Below are 17,638 nucleotides of genomic sequence, written 5' to 3' on the forward strand. Positions count from 1 at the left end.
GAGAGAATTTTTTTTCTCCTGTTTGTAAACCTGGACTATGAGTTCTCTCTAAAGAACTCATATTGATTAAAGATTATTTGGTATTCTCTGAGGACAAGCAGGATGGCAGTTCTGATAGACGGGTAACATCATCCTATGGTGCCTGGCTACAAGTTTTATAATCTAAATTTCTAGAACTTTGACTGTGCCTCTCTGAGCATGCCCAGCATGCCAACATATGTGTCAATGCGGGGACCCCTTTGGTTTGATCTTTTCCGCGGAGCCCACCAGTTGTGGTTTCTCATGCTCCAGCTCCTAGGCCTGTGGTGGTGGCTTTTTTGGGTTGTAGGATCATTCATCATGGGACACCATGGACTTGTTCTCCCTCCCGCTCATTTTTGTAAGCTTTTTTCCTGTCTCAGTGCTGGATTGGTGCATCATCAATGTCTGGGCATTGTTTCCCCTGCTGCTATTGAATTAGACTTTACCTCCCTTGTCTAGTGGGTTCAAGTGATGCCCTTGGTTCAGTAGAACCTTGTCTATCATTGATCCTCATGATTAATGTATTTTTTACCTGATGGAATCGCATGATGTCTGGAGGTGTCACCTGTATGCGACCATGACCTTGAAAGCTGCCAGCAGTCTGATCCATTGGCATCAGAGGCATTGATGTTTAAGGACCCCGGAACTGTACAGATTCCCTCGACTTCGAGCATTGATAGAGCCTTGAGGGATAGGCCCTTGCTTAGCTCTTCCTGATTAAAGAAAGCAGGAGATTCTGCCTTTTCGACCCGGCATCTCAGAAGCACCAGCATCGGTCTCCAGTGCTGCATGATTCTGAGAGCACTGTCAATCTGTCTGCGACTGTTAACCCCCCCCCAGAAGCGGTCTCATGGAGCGGAGAGCTCATCCTCACTAATTGCATGGGAACTGTGCCAGTCTCTAGGGTGAATGTATCCACTTCCCAGCATCGACTGTCTTCGAGGAAGAGTTGAACAATAAGATCCAGCAGGCTGTGGACAAGACTCTGTGAGGTCTTGGTTCTTCAGTATTGAGATTGCTGTGGGCCAAAGTTGAAATGCTGCTTGAGTTCCTCCAATTGTGGTGCCGATTCCCAAAGGGGGGGAATCAGGATCGATGTCGGTTGCCCCAGTAGTGATGTCCAGCCTGGGGTGCAGGAGCTCCCCCAGAATCTGGACCAAAGCAGATAAGTATGTCCCTCTCTGAGGCCTTGTCTGCAACAAGGGCACTAGCAGCGTCTTCACCACGGCTTAACTGTCAGGGTCTGACTCTGAACACTCCTGGGTGTATGGCTATAGATCTGATAATGTTTCTATAAAAAAAAAAAGGAATCAATGGGACTCATCCCTCCTGAGGACATCTCCACTGATTTTGCTCGAAGAATGGCTCAAGCCATTCTGTTTATTTTAACCGAGGATGAAACCAGAACCAAGATGCTGGACATATTCCAGTTTGTGAAGCCCCTTCAGGAAGTACAAATGAGGATGTGGGAGAACCCCACTCTCTGTGGCTTCCGTTAACAAGAAGGTGGATGCAGTTTATCTCATCCAGAAAGCTCCTGGATTCGAAAAGAGGCAGCTGCCGCACCAATCTGTGGTGCTTAAATCCGCTGTCAAGAGGGCTAAGAGGCAGAGGAGGCACTTTTCCCACCCGAGGAAGTGCTATCCTCTGTCCTGATGCGGGCCCCACTTACCTGTCCAAGGCAGCAGAGGACCCCTAATCCACAGCTCGCTGTCCGATCAACTCCTGGGGTGGGGTTTTTACTGGATCACAGAGAACATAACTTGTATTCCTGTACCCAGAAGAGAGAAGTAATTTTCAGACAAGCTAACGTACTATATATTACTTATTCCTGTACCCATGCCAGAGGACCTTCATGTCGGAGGCAGGCTGAGGTTTTACGTAAACCGTTGGCTCAGTATAATTTGGAATGTGGGACCTCAGCATCATAAGAAAAGGATACAAACAGAATCTATTAGGACTCCTGCCAAATCAGCAAGACCCTAGTTGGGGGTCACTTGCCACATCAGGAACTGTTCCAAATGTAGCTCTCTTGTCCCTTAAACACCAGACTGGTCAAACCCATTTCACCAGGGGAAAGAGGACGGGGATTCTGTTCCATCCCGATTCCAAAGAAAATAGGAGGACTGTCCCGTTCTAGACTCTTTGTACAAGTTATGAACAAAAAGAAAAGTTCAAGATGTTTTCCCTGGGCACCTTAATTGCTCTACTTCAAAAAGGGAGCAGGTTATGTTCTCTCGATCTTGAGGATGCTTACACACACACACAAAGATCCCAGTCACAGGAAATTATCTCAGATTTGTTATGGGGAAACTTGTCACCTCCCGTATTGCATACTGCCCTTCAGGCTAGCATTAGCCCCTCATGTCTTTAGTAGATGTCTTGCCATGGTGACAGCACCACCTATACAAGCTGAGGGTGCATGTGTGTTCCCGTCTGGACGATTGGCTGATCAAGAGTATATCGCAGGTGGGTGCCACAAAACCGATGCACGTGATCATGCAGGTGTTGAAGTTTAGTCCTTTTTGGTCAAGTCCCCTCTTGAGTCAGTCATCTCTGCTAGACAGGGTTCACATCCCTCTGATGCTCCTTGGGACCTCAGGCAAGTCACTTCACTCTTCGTTGCCACAGGTACAACATTTTATGGAGTGTAGGTCCTCTGGGGATAGGGAAATACCTACTGTGCCTGACTATACATTAAGTATTTGTTTTTTTTCTTTCATTTTCTCTATTTTCTTTTATCTTATGTGTTATACATATGTATATCACCTAGAGCCACTTTGGATAGGTGGTTAACAAGTTTGAGTAATATCTTCATATACACGTTAACATTTAACACATTTATTATCAAATTAATAATTTGTTTTACTTTTCCCCCCCACCCCCCCCCCAGATTTTTGATAAAACATCTTTTCCCGACAGTGCCGCAGTGGACATTTGTAGCAGGAGTCCGGCTTGGAAGCCGCTGATCAGAGAGTAAGAGTTTTGTGGATGTGTGTGTGTGTGTTATGGCTGCTCACTGCTAGTGTGTATAAAATCAGCAGTTTCCATAGCCTGCGTGCTTTTTATTCCACATCCCTTCAGGTTAACTGCTGTTATCTCCATTTCCATATAAAACCAAACCCTGTCCACCCACTCAGTACAAAGTGTGTGTATATGTATATGTGTATATATGTATGTATGTATATGTGTGTATATATATATATATATATATAAAATTATCTTTCCACACCGACTTGCACACCATTGGTTTAGTGTTAGTGACAGCGAAGCCCCCATTTGAATGAGATGGAACCTCAACCAGAATAAATAATGAAAGGGTGAGAGGTGTTATTCAATGACACACCTGATGGGTTTGCTCCCGCAAAACTCTGAATTACTGGGCAATTAAATAGAATATGGGATAAAGATCTAAAGGAGCCATATCTCCTCCTCTAACACTTAGGATTCTCAGACAAGAGAAACTTTACATTTCTTACCTTCAATATTTCTGATTTCCACCCATTGCTAACTGCCAAAGGATCCAGAAGAGCAAAGTTAAATGAGATTTATAATTGCAAAACCCAAGACCATCCTTCACCTTACTACAAATAAGAGTTTTAAAGCCGTCTTGGCTTTAAAACTGTACAGACTCCTTGACTATTTTTTTTTTTTTTAAAGAACACTAAATGAGGCTCCGGGTATCTGAACTAAAATCATGGAGAATACATTAATTAATCTAGCCAACCAATTCTTAGATCATCCTGTGTCCTTCCCCTATCAATTTACCATAGCCTCATGAGCATCTTCCCTTAAGGCTGAGTTGAGGAGGATAATTAATCCTAAACCAATTTTCAGGTTAGTTTGAGATATACACTCCCAAGAATTTTATTTTGTCAAAGCTCTCTTAGTTGCCTCCTAACCCCTTCATCCATTAATAAAGGTAAGATCTCTGATCTAGCGATACTCATTTTATAACCTGATGAGGCTCCATGCAGTTTCGTAATGTTCCATTTATGTGGAATAGATTGAATGAGATTAGAAACATATAGTAGACTGTTGTCTAAGTCTGCAACTGTTATATCCTTACTATCTTTAGTTAGCCTGATAGCCTCTAGAAACTCAAAAAATAGTGCAAACAATGGAGAGGGTAACCTGTTGCCTCCTCCCTCTCAATACAATGAAATAGAAATGGGGAGAGCAAGTGCCATTTACTCATACCTTTGCTTCAGAGTGCTTGTATATCATACAGAAAGAGATCCCCTATTCCGTAGGCCTACAGCACTTCTTTATAAATACGCCCTGCACTAGCAGACTATCCTAAAGATCCCGATATTGCGTATCCCAGTAATACACGCACCTCAGTAGAAGAGAGCTAGACGTTGCATGTTCTATATTTTTTGTACATATGGGAGAACTTGGATGTGAGGTGGTCTGTTTATATGAACAGCTGTCAGATGATTGTACCTGAAACGGATGAGCACATTTCTGATGATGTGACAAGTAAATAAAAGTGTTACGATGCTGCTGTTCCCCTAGAATGAACAAAGTCCAGTGCCGAGCCCTGATGTGCCTGCACAGTATTCTGTCGGTACTGGATGCAGAGTGTCTTGGTGGAGCTTCGGCACTTCAGGCACTTGCACAGCACCTCTCCCAGCTGATCTTCTCTCATACAGGTAAAAAAAACCCTCCTGACCCTCTTGCTAAGCAAAACTCTTAATTTTGAATTAGGCAAAGTGTATTTTTAATGTACTTTAAACAGTGATTTTATAGTATTTGTGTATTGTATATTTTGTTGTGTTGTGCACTCTTCTGGTCAGCTTTTGCTTGAGTGTAGGTATGTAAAACTTGGAAAATAAATAATGTATAATGTCAATACCACGGGTATGTGCCCGGTGAATGTAGCAGCAGGCTATTAGTTGGATCGGGGACTAGAACAAGCCTTCTGATAATTCTGCCAGATCGCTCACTTTTTTCTTTTATTTTTACTTTGCAGTTTGTTTAACATGTATATCCTTGTATTTTTCTGGGAAATTGCACATGTTCAAACTTAGATAAATATTCTGAATAGATATTGTTGAACATTGGCCTTGGAGAGAAATTCAAGATAATGCACTATGGCCTACCAAAAGCGAGCAGTAATATTTGTTAAAAAAAAAAAAAAGTTTTTCCATTTGTGTATTCATTTGAAGTGTTAAAACATGGTAGACATGGAAACATGTTATGGTATTTCTTGTGCATATATAGATATTGATAATTATATTGCTCTCTGCAAGTGGCAAGGAAATATCAAGTTGACATATCAAAACTTGTTAAAACCAGCCAAGTAGGTGAGTAGAGAGATGCCGGAGGTAGAGTCCCTAGCTTCTGTCTTTAAAGATTTGTCAACCTTATGATAGTATGATCTCTATCCAACTACTTGGGATGTCTTTTAAGTAAACTTTATTAAAAATATACAATTATTTTAGATTCTACAAAGAGTGATGAATTCCTGGAAGCAGTAAGCAGTGCCGTGAGGGCTCTGTTGCAGACAATGGCATCAAAAAGTATACCGCAGGTGAGTATCTCTTTATCTTTATTGTTCAAGGATTTAGTTGTTTGCATTTGAGAGTGGTACTTTTCAAACTGAAAGCATTTGAATATGTTGCTAACAAATTTGGATTTGATGCTGAATTGGATTGCATACTGCAGCTCCACATTAATTTTCAAGGGAGTCAATAACGGCGTCTCTCAGGGGGAAACTTGTGCTGTCCACTGTCAGTGCACCATCACAGAAGCAAACTGTCCCACCGGTTTAAGCATTGATCTGTATAGTGAATCCATCTCGTCATTAAGTTGCAAAATTATTTCTTTAAAAGTTTTCTGAATTGCTTGGAGTCTTGAGTGGGCCGGAGAGATAAGGGAAGAGTTTCATAGGGTAAACCCAAAGATAGAAAAGGAGTGTTCACGAGTTGAGGTTAATCTAGCGACCCTCGGAGATGGAAAATCCAATAGCTTTTGACTGGACAAACTGAGGATACAGGCAGGAGTGTGTATATGGAGGGTTGAAGTGATCCAGGAGCGGATGCATGGAGAAGAAGGTTGTAGATAACCACTGTTTCTTATACTTGATTCGCCATGTAATTGGTAGCCAGTGTGGCTCTTTCAGAATGGGGGTAATATGATCTTGGATGGATGTTCCTGTCAATAAACAGGCAGCAGCATTTTTGGATTGTTTGCAAGGGTCACAAAGAGTGAAGAAATAGACCAGTAAACAAAGAATTGCAGTAATCAGTGGAGGGGGGGGGGGAGGATTGAAGGACTGTCCAGAAGTTACAGGGTTCAAGAACAGGTTTTAGATGACGTAGCATTCTGAGCTTAATGAGTTTATATAGTACAGGATGGATGTTGGCTGCATTTTCACCACCAAGAGTGATTTATTAAGCAGTTTACAAATGGTCTCCCAGCTGCTAGACTTGGAAGCCTTGCATGGCAAGTCCTGAGATGGAAACTGGCCAGAACTGGTACAGTATCAATTCCCTCTGCTTGATTAAATACCCACATCTCTCCTAAAGTTATGCTGTAATAATGCAGTATTTAGGCAAGTCAGAATGATGCTGGTCTCCCTATTTACTAAGCTCACCTGCTTTGCGGACATTCTGTGACAAATTATTTCCTAGCGTGCAGCCAGATGGACTCAGGACCAGTGGGTTATGCGCTCTTCTGCTAGCAGATGGAGTCAGATTTCAAAGCTGACGTCACTCTAGATATACCCCTGCAGTGACCTCAGCTCCTCAGTATCTCTCCGTCTCCTAGCAGATGCAGACACTATCCCACACATTTGCAGCATTAGAGAAATTGCAAAGAAAATTTTATCTTAAAGATGATCGAGCCCCGCTCTCCTGCGGTAATACCTAAGGGTCCTTCCCCCCCAGTTGAGAATTCCTGAGGGGATTGTCAATATCCCTCAGAGGTGTGCCTTGGTCCGGCAGCCAGCGCTTGGCGTGGACTTAGCCCCTAGAGCGGCTGAAAGGCAGCAGGTGCATATCCGAGCGCGGCGTGAAGGTTAAGCCCTCTCCCCCCCCCCACCCCACAGCTGGAGACCGTTCCTGCACGCGACCAGTAAGCGCCGAGACAGGTAAGCAGGAAACTTAACTTAAGGACTCTGGTCTCCGGGGCTTGGAGTGCCGTACCAACTCCGTTTTTTCATCCGGCGAGGTACAAGGGAGCACCGATCGGGTTGAGCAGCCTTGATTGGGCTGGAAAGGAAATGAGTGAGGTAATCAAATTTGCAGATGATACAAAATTATTCAGAGTGGTTAAATTAAAAGCAGATTATGATAACTTGCAGGAGGACCTTGTGAGACTTGAAAATTGGGCATCCAAATGGCAGATGAAATGTAATGTGGATAAGTGCAAGGTGATGCATATAGGGAAAAATAACCCATGCTGTAGTTACACGATGTTAGGTTCCATATTAGGAGCTACCGCCCAAGAAAGAGTTCTAGGCATCATAGGGGTACATTTTAAAAGAGAGCGCACACGCGTACTTTTGTTCTCGCATCAGGCGCGAACAAAAGTACGCTGGATTTTATAAGATACGCGCATAGCCACATGTATCTTATAAAATCCGGGGTCGGCGCGCGCAAGGGGGTGCACATTTGTGCAACTTGCGCGCGCCGAGCCCTGTGCGCGCTGCCTGTTCCCTCCGAGGCCGAAATCGGAGCGGCCTCGGAGGTAATTTCCTTCCCCTCCCTTCTGCTACCTAACCCACCCTCCCGGCCCTATCTAGAACCCCCCCCCCCTACCTTTATCAGAAAAGTTACTACTGCCTCCGGGCAGTAGTAACTTACACGCGCCGGCGCAGCAGGCCCCGACACAGGCCACTGTGTCGGAGCACTCGACCATGCCCCCGACCGCCCCTTTTTGCAAGCCCCAGGACTTACACGCGTCCTGGGGCTTGCGCGCGCCGCCGAGCCTATGCAAAATAGGCTCGGCGCGCGCAGGGGGGTTTTAAAAGGGTTACGCGCGTACCTTATGCATGTAACCCTTTTAAAATCCGGCTCATAGTGGATTATACTTTGAAATCTGCTCAGTGTGCTGCAGCAGTCAAAAAAGCAAACAACGTTAGGAATTATTAGGAAGGGAATGATGAATAAAACGGAAAATATCATAATTCCTCTGTATCGCTCCATGGTGAAGACCGCACCTTGAATACTGTGTACAATTCTGGTCGCCGCATATCAAGAAAGATATAGTTGCGATGGAGAAGGTACAGAGAAGGGCAACCAAAATGATAAGGGGAATGGAACAGCTCCCCTATGAGGAAAGGCTGAAGAGGTTAGGGCTGTTCAGCTTGGAGAAGAGACGGCTGAGGGGGGATATGATAGAGGTCTTTAAGATCAAGAGGGGTCTTGAACGAGTAGATGTGACTTGGTTATTTACACTTTCGAATAATAGAAGGACTAGGGGGCATTCCATGAAGTTAGCAAGTAGAACATTTAAGACTAATCGAAGAAAATTCTTTTTCACTCAACGCACAATTAAACTCTGGAATTTGTTGCCAGAGGATGTGGTTAGTGCAGTTAGTGTAGCTGGGTTTAAAAAAGGTTTGGATAAGTTCTTAGAGGAGAAGTCCATTAACTGCTATTAATTAAGTTGACTTAGAAAATAACCACTGCTATTACTAGCAACGGTAACATGGAATAGACTTAGTTTTTGGGTACTTGCCAGGTTCTTAAGGCCTGACTTGGCCTCTGTTGGAAACAGGATGCTGGGCTTGATGGACCCTTGGTCTGACCCAGTATGGCAATTTCTTATGTTCTTATGAGATGTGGCAATCGGAAATGCACATAACACTCGAGCTGTGGAGGCACTGTGGATCCATACAGACGCATCATATTTGCAGTTTGTTTTTCTATGCCTTTCTGAATAATTCCTAACATCCTATTTGCTTTTTTGATTGCTGCTGCATACTGATGTGCGGATTTCAATGTATTGTCCACAGTTAGGAAACTGTGGGTTGATGAACCCCCAGTGTGAAACCCAGCGTTGTGTTCACATAGGTAGGATGTCTTTTTTCTCTTTGTGAGTGATATCCATATTAAACTTTATCTGCAATTTAGATGCCCGTTCCTCAGTCTGCTCATGTTTCAGCTAATATGAATTGTCATCGTTGGATTTGATCACCTTGCTCACTATTCTGTTTTCCAAATCATTAAAGAATGTTAAACACTGGTCCTAGTACAGATCCCTGAGTTACTTCACTGTTCACCTCACTTCATTGGGAAACTCCTTCCTTTAACCAACTGCCAATCCATCATAGGACATTATCTCATATCTCATGACTTTTTAAAATTCCTCAGGAGTCTCTCGTGAGTAGCTTTGTCAAATGCCTTCTAGGATACGTTATATCAACTGCCTCGCCTTTATCCATGTGCAATTAATTCTAATAGATTAGTAAGGCATGACTTTCCTTTGCTAAATCCATGCTTGCTCTTGTCTGTTAAACTATGTTTATCCATATGCACAGTAATTCTGTTCTTCATAGCTTTCTCCATTTTGCCTAGCACCAATGTCCAAATTGCATTATATTGGTTACCTTCCAGTTCTCTGATACGGTGGCAGATTTTAATGATAGGTTCAGATTACCAGTTTTATATTTGAGGTTCTTCAGAACTCTGGGATGAATACCATCAGGTCTGAGTGGTTTTCTCTTACACCTCTCCCTGATTCATAATGGTTTATATATATTTATTTATATTTTGCCTTTCGGAACTTCAAAGTGGGCTTACATTCAGATATTGTAGATATTTCCCTCTCCCCGGAGGGCTTACTATCTTTATGCTTCAGTTTCTCTGTAACATCACCTATGAAAGTCATGTAGTTAGAACAAAAAATTCATGTAATTATTCTGTTGTGTCCTTATCCTTCCTGCGTGCCCTTTTTATTTTCTGGTCATATAATGGTCCAATTGTATTTTATTTATATTCCCTTGCAGTTTTATTTGCTTTTGATGTACTTGGAAAAAAATAGTTTTTTGCCTTTTTTTGCAAGGTTCTCTTCATATTATCTCTCTGCCTATCTTATTGATGTTTTATATCTAATTTGTTGGTGCTTATGCTCTTTCCTAGTTCCCTCGTTAGGATTTGCTTTCCATTTTATAAAGGATGCGCTTTTTACTTAATAGCCTCTTTCCTGGCGTGTAGCCAGATGGACTCAGAACGAATGGGATAGTATCCGCGTGCTAGCAGTTGGAGACGGATCTGACGTCAGCATGGGGGTATATATATCCCCACAGGAAGCGTAGCAACTCAGTAATTTCCGTCTCCAAAGCAGTTTGGAGTGCCTGCACGCTAGTTGAGCGTGCTTTCCAAGACTACTTTAATTTTTTCTCTTTTCTTATAATTCTAGATTCTACTTTCTGTAAAACTTTCGAGCCCCGCGCTCCTGCGGTGATACCCAAAGGTCACTCCCCCAGTTGAGCTGCCCGGGGTGATTTCCGTGGTCCCCCCGGAGGTTAAGTCCTCGGTCCGGCCGAATTGCGGCAGGGACACAGCCCCCGGGCGAGGTTCGGGTGAGGCTTAAGAGGCGCCTCGGTCTCGGCATGGACGAGGCAGCGGGTGCATATCCTCAAACGCGGTGGTGAAGGTAGTTGCCCGCTCTCCCCGGAGCCGGAGACCACCTGGGTTCCAGCCGAGAAGCGCTGAGGTTCAGGTGAGGTGTACATCTCGTTTTTCGGGTCTCCGAAGGAACAGAGGATCGGCGGCGTGGCACGCCAAGGAGGGCGCCATTTTGTGGGCCTCGTTCAGATAGGGCGCCGGTAATAGGCGCAGGTTTATTCCTCCTTGTGCGTATATTGCCTTATTGTTGTGAGCATTTCCACTGAGCGTGTATTGCTAACTGCCGGTTCAGGAACGGTATTGCTACACCGCCTGTTGCTGAAAGCCTATTGACTGCTATTGAGCGTATATTGCTAACCGCATATTGCTGAAAAGCCTATTGAATGCTATTGAGCATATATTGCTAACCGCATATTGCTGAAAGCCTTTTGAATGCTATTGAGCGTATATTGCTAATCGCATATTGCTGAAAGCCTATTGAATACTATTGAGCGTATATTGCTGAACGCCTATTGAATGCCATCGAGCGTGTATTGCTAACCGCTTATTGCTGAACGCCTATTGAATGCCATTGAGCGTGTATTGCTGACCGCCTATTGCAGAGACCCTATTGAGAGCCATAGTGTGTGTGTTGCTAACTGCATATTGCTGAGTGCATATTGCATACATTTGGGCTGTTTTCTCGGCCGCCTATTGCTGAGAACATATTGCGCCTATTGCTGCCGCATATTTTTATTATTGTGCGCCTGTGGTATTAAGCGCCCATTGCTGCCGCATATTATTATTATTATTGCGCGCCTGTTGTATTAAGCGTTCAGCACATATTTTTCAATGGATCCGAACGCAGCAGCGTCTTCAGCGACGGCGCTGCCTGCTTCAGGCATTAAAGCCCTTGGCCTCTGCTCTGCATGCCAGCTTAGAGCCACGCGCAGTGAAGAGCCAGACTCCCTATGTGCCCAATGTGAGGAGGCCGTGGGACCCTTAGGCCAGGACCGGTCTCAGCCACGATTTGTTGACAGTTCCCCAGGGGCTACCCCGGATTTAGGGGGCAGTCTCGACCAATCAGGAATCCCGGGGGATCTTGTACCCCGGCGATTAGAGGCTGCTTCAATTTTCTGGGTGGATCTCTTTAAGGGGATTCATGCCTTCGTACAGATGCAAACGGCTTCCCTTCCAGGCCCTGCTGTTCCTGTGGTTCCTGCGGTGGCGGCTCCTGCGGACCCTGTTCCTGGACCCTCACGCCCTTATCGCGAGCGGGACCTCCCGCCGCTGGACAGTCCGGATCAGTCAGACCAGGAGGTCTCACCGGCCGAGTCCGAACTCCCGGACGAGGGGGACCTTCCCCCAGGGATTGAGCCATATAGGACCATGAGGCGGTTCTTCCCTAAAGAGGATCTCTCCGACCTGGTGTCTCAGTGTCTGGCAGAATTGGATATTACAGGTCCCAGCGCTTCGGTGCCCTCCGTGCAGAACCCCCTGCTGGAAGGTCTTCGTCCTACAGCCCGCCATTTTCCATTCTTACAAGCGGCACAACAACTGATAGATTTAGAATGGGCGGCACCAGCGGCTTCTTTCAAAGGGAGCCGGGCTCTGACGAATATGTACCCACTGGCACCGGCTATCCAGGACCTGCTGGCGTGCCCTCAGGTGGACGCCTTGATTAGCGCTGTGGTCAAGCGCACTACCATTCCAGTTGAAGGGGGGATGGCCCTCAGGGAGCCTCATGACCGGCGACTGGACGCCATTCTGAAACAGACCTTTGAGGTGGCAGCTCTATCTTTGCGGATCGCAACTTGCTGCACAGTGGTGACGCGTGCCTGTTTGTCACAGGTTAGAAACAACGCTCCGGCGGCAGACATGGAGTCAGCTCTTTTGTTCCTCACGGATGCTGCATCTGACCTAGTCCGGACAACAGCTAAGGGGATTTCATCCTCCGTAGCTGCCAGGAGGCAGCTCTGGATCCGGAGATGGTCAGCTGACGCGCCTTCCAAGACCCGCCTCACCAGATTGCCCTTTAAGGGCTCTTTCCTATTTGGCAGCGACCTGGATAAACTGGCCAGTAAATGGGGTGCCTCTCCAGTGCCCAGACTACCGGAAGATCGGTTTAGAAGGAGCCAGCGCGCCTTTCCAAGGCCCTCCAGGGGCAGGAGTTCCCAGCGCTTTGTTCCTTACAGGGGTCGCTACCAGGCACTGCGCCCTCAGGCCAGGAATCAGTCCTTTCGGACCAAGCAGTGCAAGAGGGGAGCGGGCCCGGGCTCGGGTCCCAGCCGTGCCTCCCAATGAGAATCCGCCGATTCATCTGGGGGACGGAGCCATAGGGGGCAGGTTAACCCTCTTCTACCCCAGATGGGTCGAGATTACGTCGGACCAGTGGGTACTCGCCATTATCCGGGAGGGATATTATCTGGACTTTCATCATCTCCCTCCGGACAAGTTTGTGGAATCTTCCTGTCCCATACACAAGAAGGCAGCATTGGAAGCTACCCTGGCGAGGCTCCTGTCCTTGAAAGCCATCATCCCAGTACCTGCCTGGGAAGTGAATTCTGGACACTATTCCATTTATTTCATGGTACCCAAGAAAGGGGGCACTTTTCGGCCTGTGCTGGACCTCAAGTCAGTCAATCGATACTTGCGGGTACCGAGGTTTCGCATGGAGACTCTGCGCTCCGTCAAGGCTGCAGTACAGCCAGGGGAATTCCTCACGGCATTAGACCTGTCAGAGGCATACTTGCATATCCCGATCCATCCGGATCATCAGCGCTACCTACGCTTCAAAGTTCTGGGACGCCACTTCCAATTCCGGGCTCTGCCCTTCGGGTTGGCCACGTCACCACGGACATTCACCAAGGTGGTCGTAGTGGTAGCAGCGGCACTCAGGAGGGAAGGAATTCTGGTCCATCCCTACCTAGACGACTGGCTGATCAGGGCGAAATCTCGAGAGGAGAGCCTTCAGACGACCGACAGAGTAATCGCCCTTCTGGAAAGCTTAGGCTGGGTAATCAACCTCAGCAAGAGCTGCCTACAGCCTTCCCAGTCTCTGGAATACCTGGGAGTACAGTTTGACACCCAGGCAGACACAGTCCGTCTCACTACCAAGAGAAAGTTGAAGCTTCAGCAGCGTATCCAGCATTTGATGGGAGCCAGTCGGCCCATAGCCTGGGATTATCTGCAGGTTCTTGGTCTCATGGCATCCACCCTGGAAGTGGTGCCTTGGGCGAGGGCCCATATGAGACCTCTACAACATTCCCTGCTCTCTCGCTGGAGCCCCCGTCTACGGAACTATTCCACGCACCTGCATCTGCCAGCCAGAGTGCGGACCCAGTTGCGGTGGTGGTTGCAGTCCAACCACATGAGCAGGGGGTTGAAGATGTCTTCCCCCATGTGGACTTTGCTCACCACAGATGCTAGCCTGAGCGGCTGGGGAGCACACTGCGAAGAACTCACCGCACAAGGGCGGTGGAACAGAGAAGAGTCAGCATGGAACATCAACCGTCTAGAGGCCCGGGCAGTCCGATTGGCATGCCTTCAATTTGCTCACAGACTGAAAAACAGAGCAGTCAGAGTGATGTCCGACAACGCCACCACGGTGGCATACATCAACCGTCAGGGCAGAACCAGAAGCAGACAAGTATCTCTGGAGATCGCCCCATTGATGGCTTGGGCAGAGGCGAATCTGCAGGACATCTCCGCCGTCCACATTGCCGGGAAGGACAATACCACAGCAGAGAGCCTAAATCCGGGAGAGTGGCAGCTGTCACCCACAGCCTTCCAGATGATTGTGGATCACTGGGGGATTCCGGACATGGATTTACTGGCGGACAAGTCCAATGCTCAAGTACCCAGATACTTCAGCCGCAAGCGCAACCCGTTCTCTCACGGAATCGATGCCCTGGTTCAGCCATGCCTCCAGGGACTCTGCTATACGCCTTTCCTCCATGGCCTCTGCTGGGCGCCATCATCCACAAGATTCAGAAACACCGGGGCCTAGTTCTTCTAGTGGCACCCGATTGGCCAAGTAGACCCTGGTACGCAGACATGAGAAGACTACTGGCAGGGGAGCCTCTCCCCCTGCCTCCTCTCCGGGACCTTCTACGTCAAGGTCCCATCCTCCACAAGGATCCAGCTCAGTTCTCTCTTACGGTCTGGCCCTTGAGAGGGCTAGACTGAAGAAAAGAGGTTACTCGGAGCCCGTGATTGATACACTCCTCCGAGCTCGCAAGTTTTCCACATCCCTCACCTACATTCGCATCTGGAGAGTATTCAAAGCATGGTGCGACACTCATGGCACCAATCCCCATGCGACCACAATCCCTATTGTGTTGGATTTCCTGCAGGATGGACTTCAGAAGGGTCTCTCCCTTAGCTCCATCAAGGTTCAGGTGGCTGCGCTGTCTTGCTATGGTCCCAGGAGGGATAGCAAGACCATCGCCATGCACCCAGATGTTTCTCGCTTCCTGCAAGGAGTCAAGCATATTCGTCCGCCACTGAAGTGGCCTGTGCCTTTGTAGAACCTCAACCTTTTTTTGGATTTCCTCGCGGGGTCCACCTTCAGACCCCTTCGGGGCCTTATCTCTCCGTTCTCTAACCTTGAAGATGGTGTTCTTGCTGGCTGTATGTTCAGCCCGCCGCATCTCAGAACTACAAGCACTGTCCTCCCGTGATCCATTTCTCAGACTCACTCCGGAGGCTATCCATCTTCGGACGGTCCCCTCCTTTCTACCGAAAGTGGTTTCACAGTTTCATCTTAACCAAACCATATCCTTGCCGACCACGGCGGGTCTGAAGAAGGGCGTTTATTACGCCATCTCGACATTGGCAGATTGCTACCCAGATATTTGGAAGTGACACAGCAACTACGAAAGACGGACCATCTGTTCGTCCTGCACAGCGGGAAGAAGCAAGGTGAAGCGGCCTCGCGGCCCACCATCGCCCGCTGGATTAAAGAAGTTATCAGAGCAGCTTACGTAGAAGCCGGGAAGTCTCCGCCGCTACAAGTCAAGGCTCATTCTACCAGAGCACAAGCGGCATCCTGGGCTGAATCCAGGATGCTGTCGCCTGCAGAAATCTGTAAAGCGGCGACGTGGTCCTCCCTCCATACCTTCTCCAGGTTCTACCGTCTGGATGTCCAGGCCAGGGAGGACTCCGCATTTGCGAGGGCGGTACTACGTGGTCCTCTGGCAGCCTCCCGCCCAGGCTGGGAGTAAAGCTTTTGTACATCCCATTCGTTCTGAGTCCATCTGGCTACACGCCAGGAAATGTTGAGATTACTACCTGATAATCTCCTTTTCCTTAGTGTAGACAGATGGACTCAGCATCCCGCCCAGCTGCCTGTGTACATGGGTTTCACCGATTCAAGGTAAGCCATGTCTTCTGTTCCATAAGAGCGTACACTCTACCTGGTGTCAACGCCTTCCGGTTGTGAATGCTGGCGGTCTCCAGCTACTATCAATCGGTCAGGGGAATCCTGTTTTCACTTTCACTGAGCGTCAGTACACATATCCATAACAGCTTTTGCAAGGAATATTACTGAGTTGCTACGCTTCCTGTGGGGATATATATACCCCCGTGCTGACGTCAGATCCGTCTCCAACTGCTAGCACGCGGATACTATCCCATTCGTTCTGAGTCCATCTGTCTACACTAAGGAAAAGGAGATTATCAGGTAGTAATCTCAACATTTCACATTTAGCCATGCATGGCAGTCTTTTATGGCCTTATCTTAACTTGTGGCATACGTTTTATCTAGGCTTCTAAGGAATTGCTTTTGAACAATTCCCACACATGCAGACTTTTAACCCTCACAACTTGTCCTAGTTTTATTTGTAACTTCCTCATTTCATCAGTGTCTGAAGATTTATCTTCCCTTTATGTGCTGCCAGTTTAGATGTACATTTACCCTGCAGCTTTATGCTGCCTCTCCTTTTTCATCTCCCTCTTTGTCCTGCCTTTGTGATCTCTGTTCATAAGGCAAAGCTTTTCCTGCCTGTGCCCTTTTTCCTTTCTTGCTAGTTCCAGACTTCAGGCTTTCTGTCTTGCTCCATCTCTGGCGATGTTCAAGTCTCACCTAATGTCCCATCTCTTTGAAATTGAAAACCCTTTCTTTTCCTAATCTTGATCCTCTGTCAGTCAACACGTTTTACTATAATGCTTAAGTGATTACCTGAACTTATTTTTTTTTTTTTTATGTCTGTTTTAACTAGGTTGTAAACTACATGGAGAAGGGAGTGTATTTTATGTATCAGTACAGTTGCATATGCCTAGAAACACTATAGAAATGTGTAGTAGCAGCAGCAATATTGTTCTATTTAAGCACAATGGTATCTTTTTTTTTATTAAAGGAGTATGCAGTTCTGTATATATTTTCTTTTGAAATTTATATTGGAATAATTTAACGCTAAATCTGTACCTGTGCTTTTAAAGTTTAACACTGTGTTTTTGTTAACAGTGTATGACCCCTGAGCAGCTGATGATTCTTTGTGATGCAGGCATTCAGTCGAGTAATATCAGTGTTAAAGTGAATGCTGTTGGCATACTAGGAATCACCGGAAGTGTTTTAGGAAAAGAAGCTGGCACAGCCGAAACACTCAAGGTAAATCAGATGAATGGCGTACTCAAAAGACTCTTTGTATCTTTCATTTTACTTCATCGCTTTTATATTTTTGTCAATTGCAGATGATTGGAAAGTTTCTTCTTGAGGTTGCTACCAACGATTCTTCACTAGTGGTAGCTGGAGAAGCCCTGGATTCTCTCTTTGATGTTTTTGCAGATGGGAAAGAGGCTGAAGAGGCAGCAAACCAGATTAAATTATTACCAGTGCTTAAGAATTTCCAACCAGTCTTCAAAATGAAGGTAAACCCTGGCGCGCTTTACTAAGAGTGCCGGAACAGTGGCTCATAACAGACAGAGAATATGAGACGATGAGAACTGGGTAAGACCCATCTAGTCCGCCGAGTTTGCTTCCTTTTACAGTGCCATAGACCACAGCTGGTCTTTAGCTTTCACATCACTTCTTTGCAATTAAGGATCCTTTCTGCTTT

General features: G+C 46.6%; 1 protein-coding gene across 4 annotated transcripts in view; it reads left to right on the forward strand.

Moving 5' to 3' along the window:
* The window catches only part of HEATR3 (HEAT repeat containing 3), a 94,173-nt gene that overhangs the window by 54,567 nt on the left and 21,968 nt on the right, over positions 1-17,638 (forward strand). For all 4 annotated transcript variants that reach the window (XM_029608510.1, XM_029608509.1, XM_029608508.1 and 1 more), the window contains exons 10-14: positions 2,915-2,997; positions 4,540-4,676; positions 5,469-5,557; positions 17,047-17,190; positions 17,274-17,450. In XM_029608510.1, the coding sequence (XP_029464370.1) occupies positions 2,915-2,997; positions 4,540-4,676; positions 5,469-5,557; positions 17,047-17,190; positions 17,274-17,450 (630 nt within the window). The remainder of the gene's footprint in view (positions 1-2,914; positions 2,998-4,539; positions 4,677-5,468; positions 5,558-17,046; positions 17,191-17,273; positions 17,451-17,638) is intronic.

Source organism: Rhinatrema bivittatum, chromosome 7 (assembly GCF_901001135.1).
Source record: "Rhinatrema bivittatum chromosome 7, aRhiBiv1.1, whole genome shotgun sequence".
Lineage (NCBI taxonomy): Eukaryota > Metazoa > Chordata > Amphibia > Gymnophiona > Rhinatrematidae > Rhinatrema > Rhinatrema bivittatum.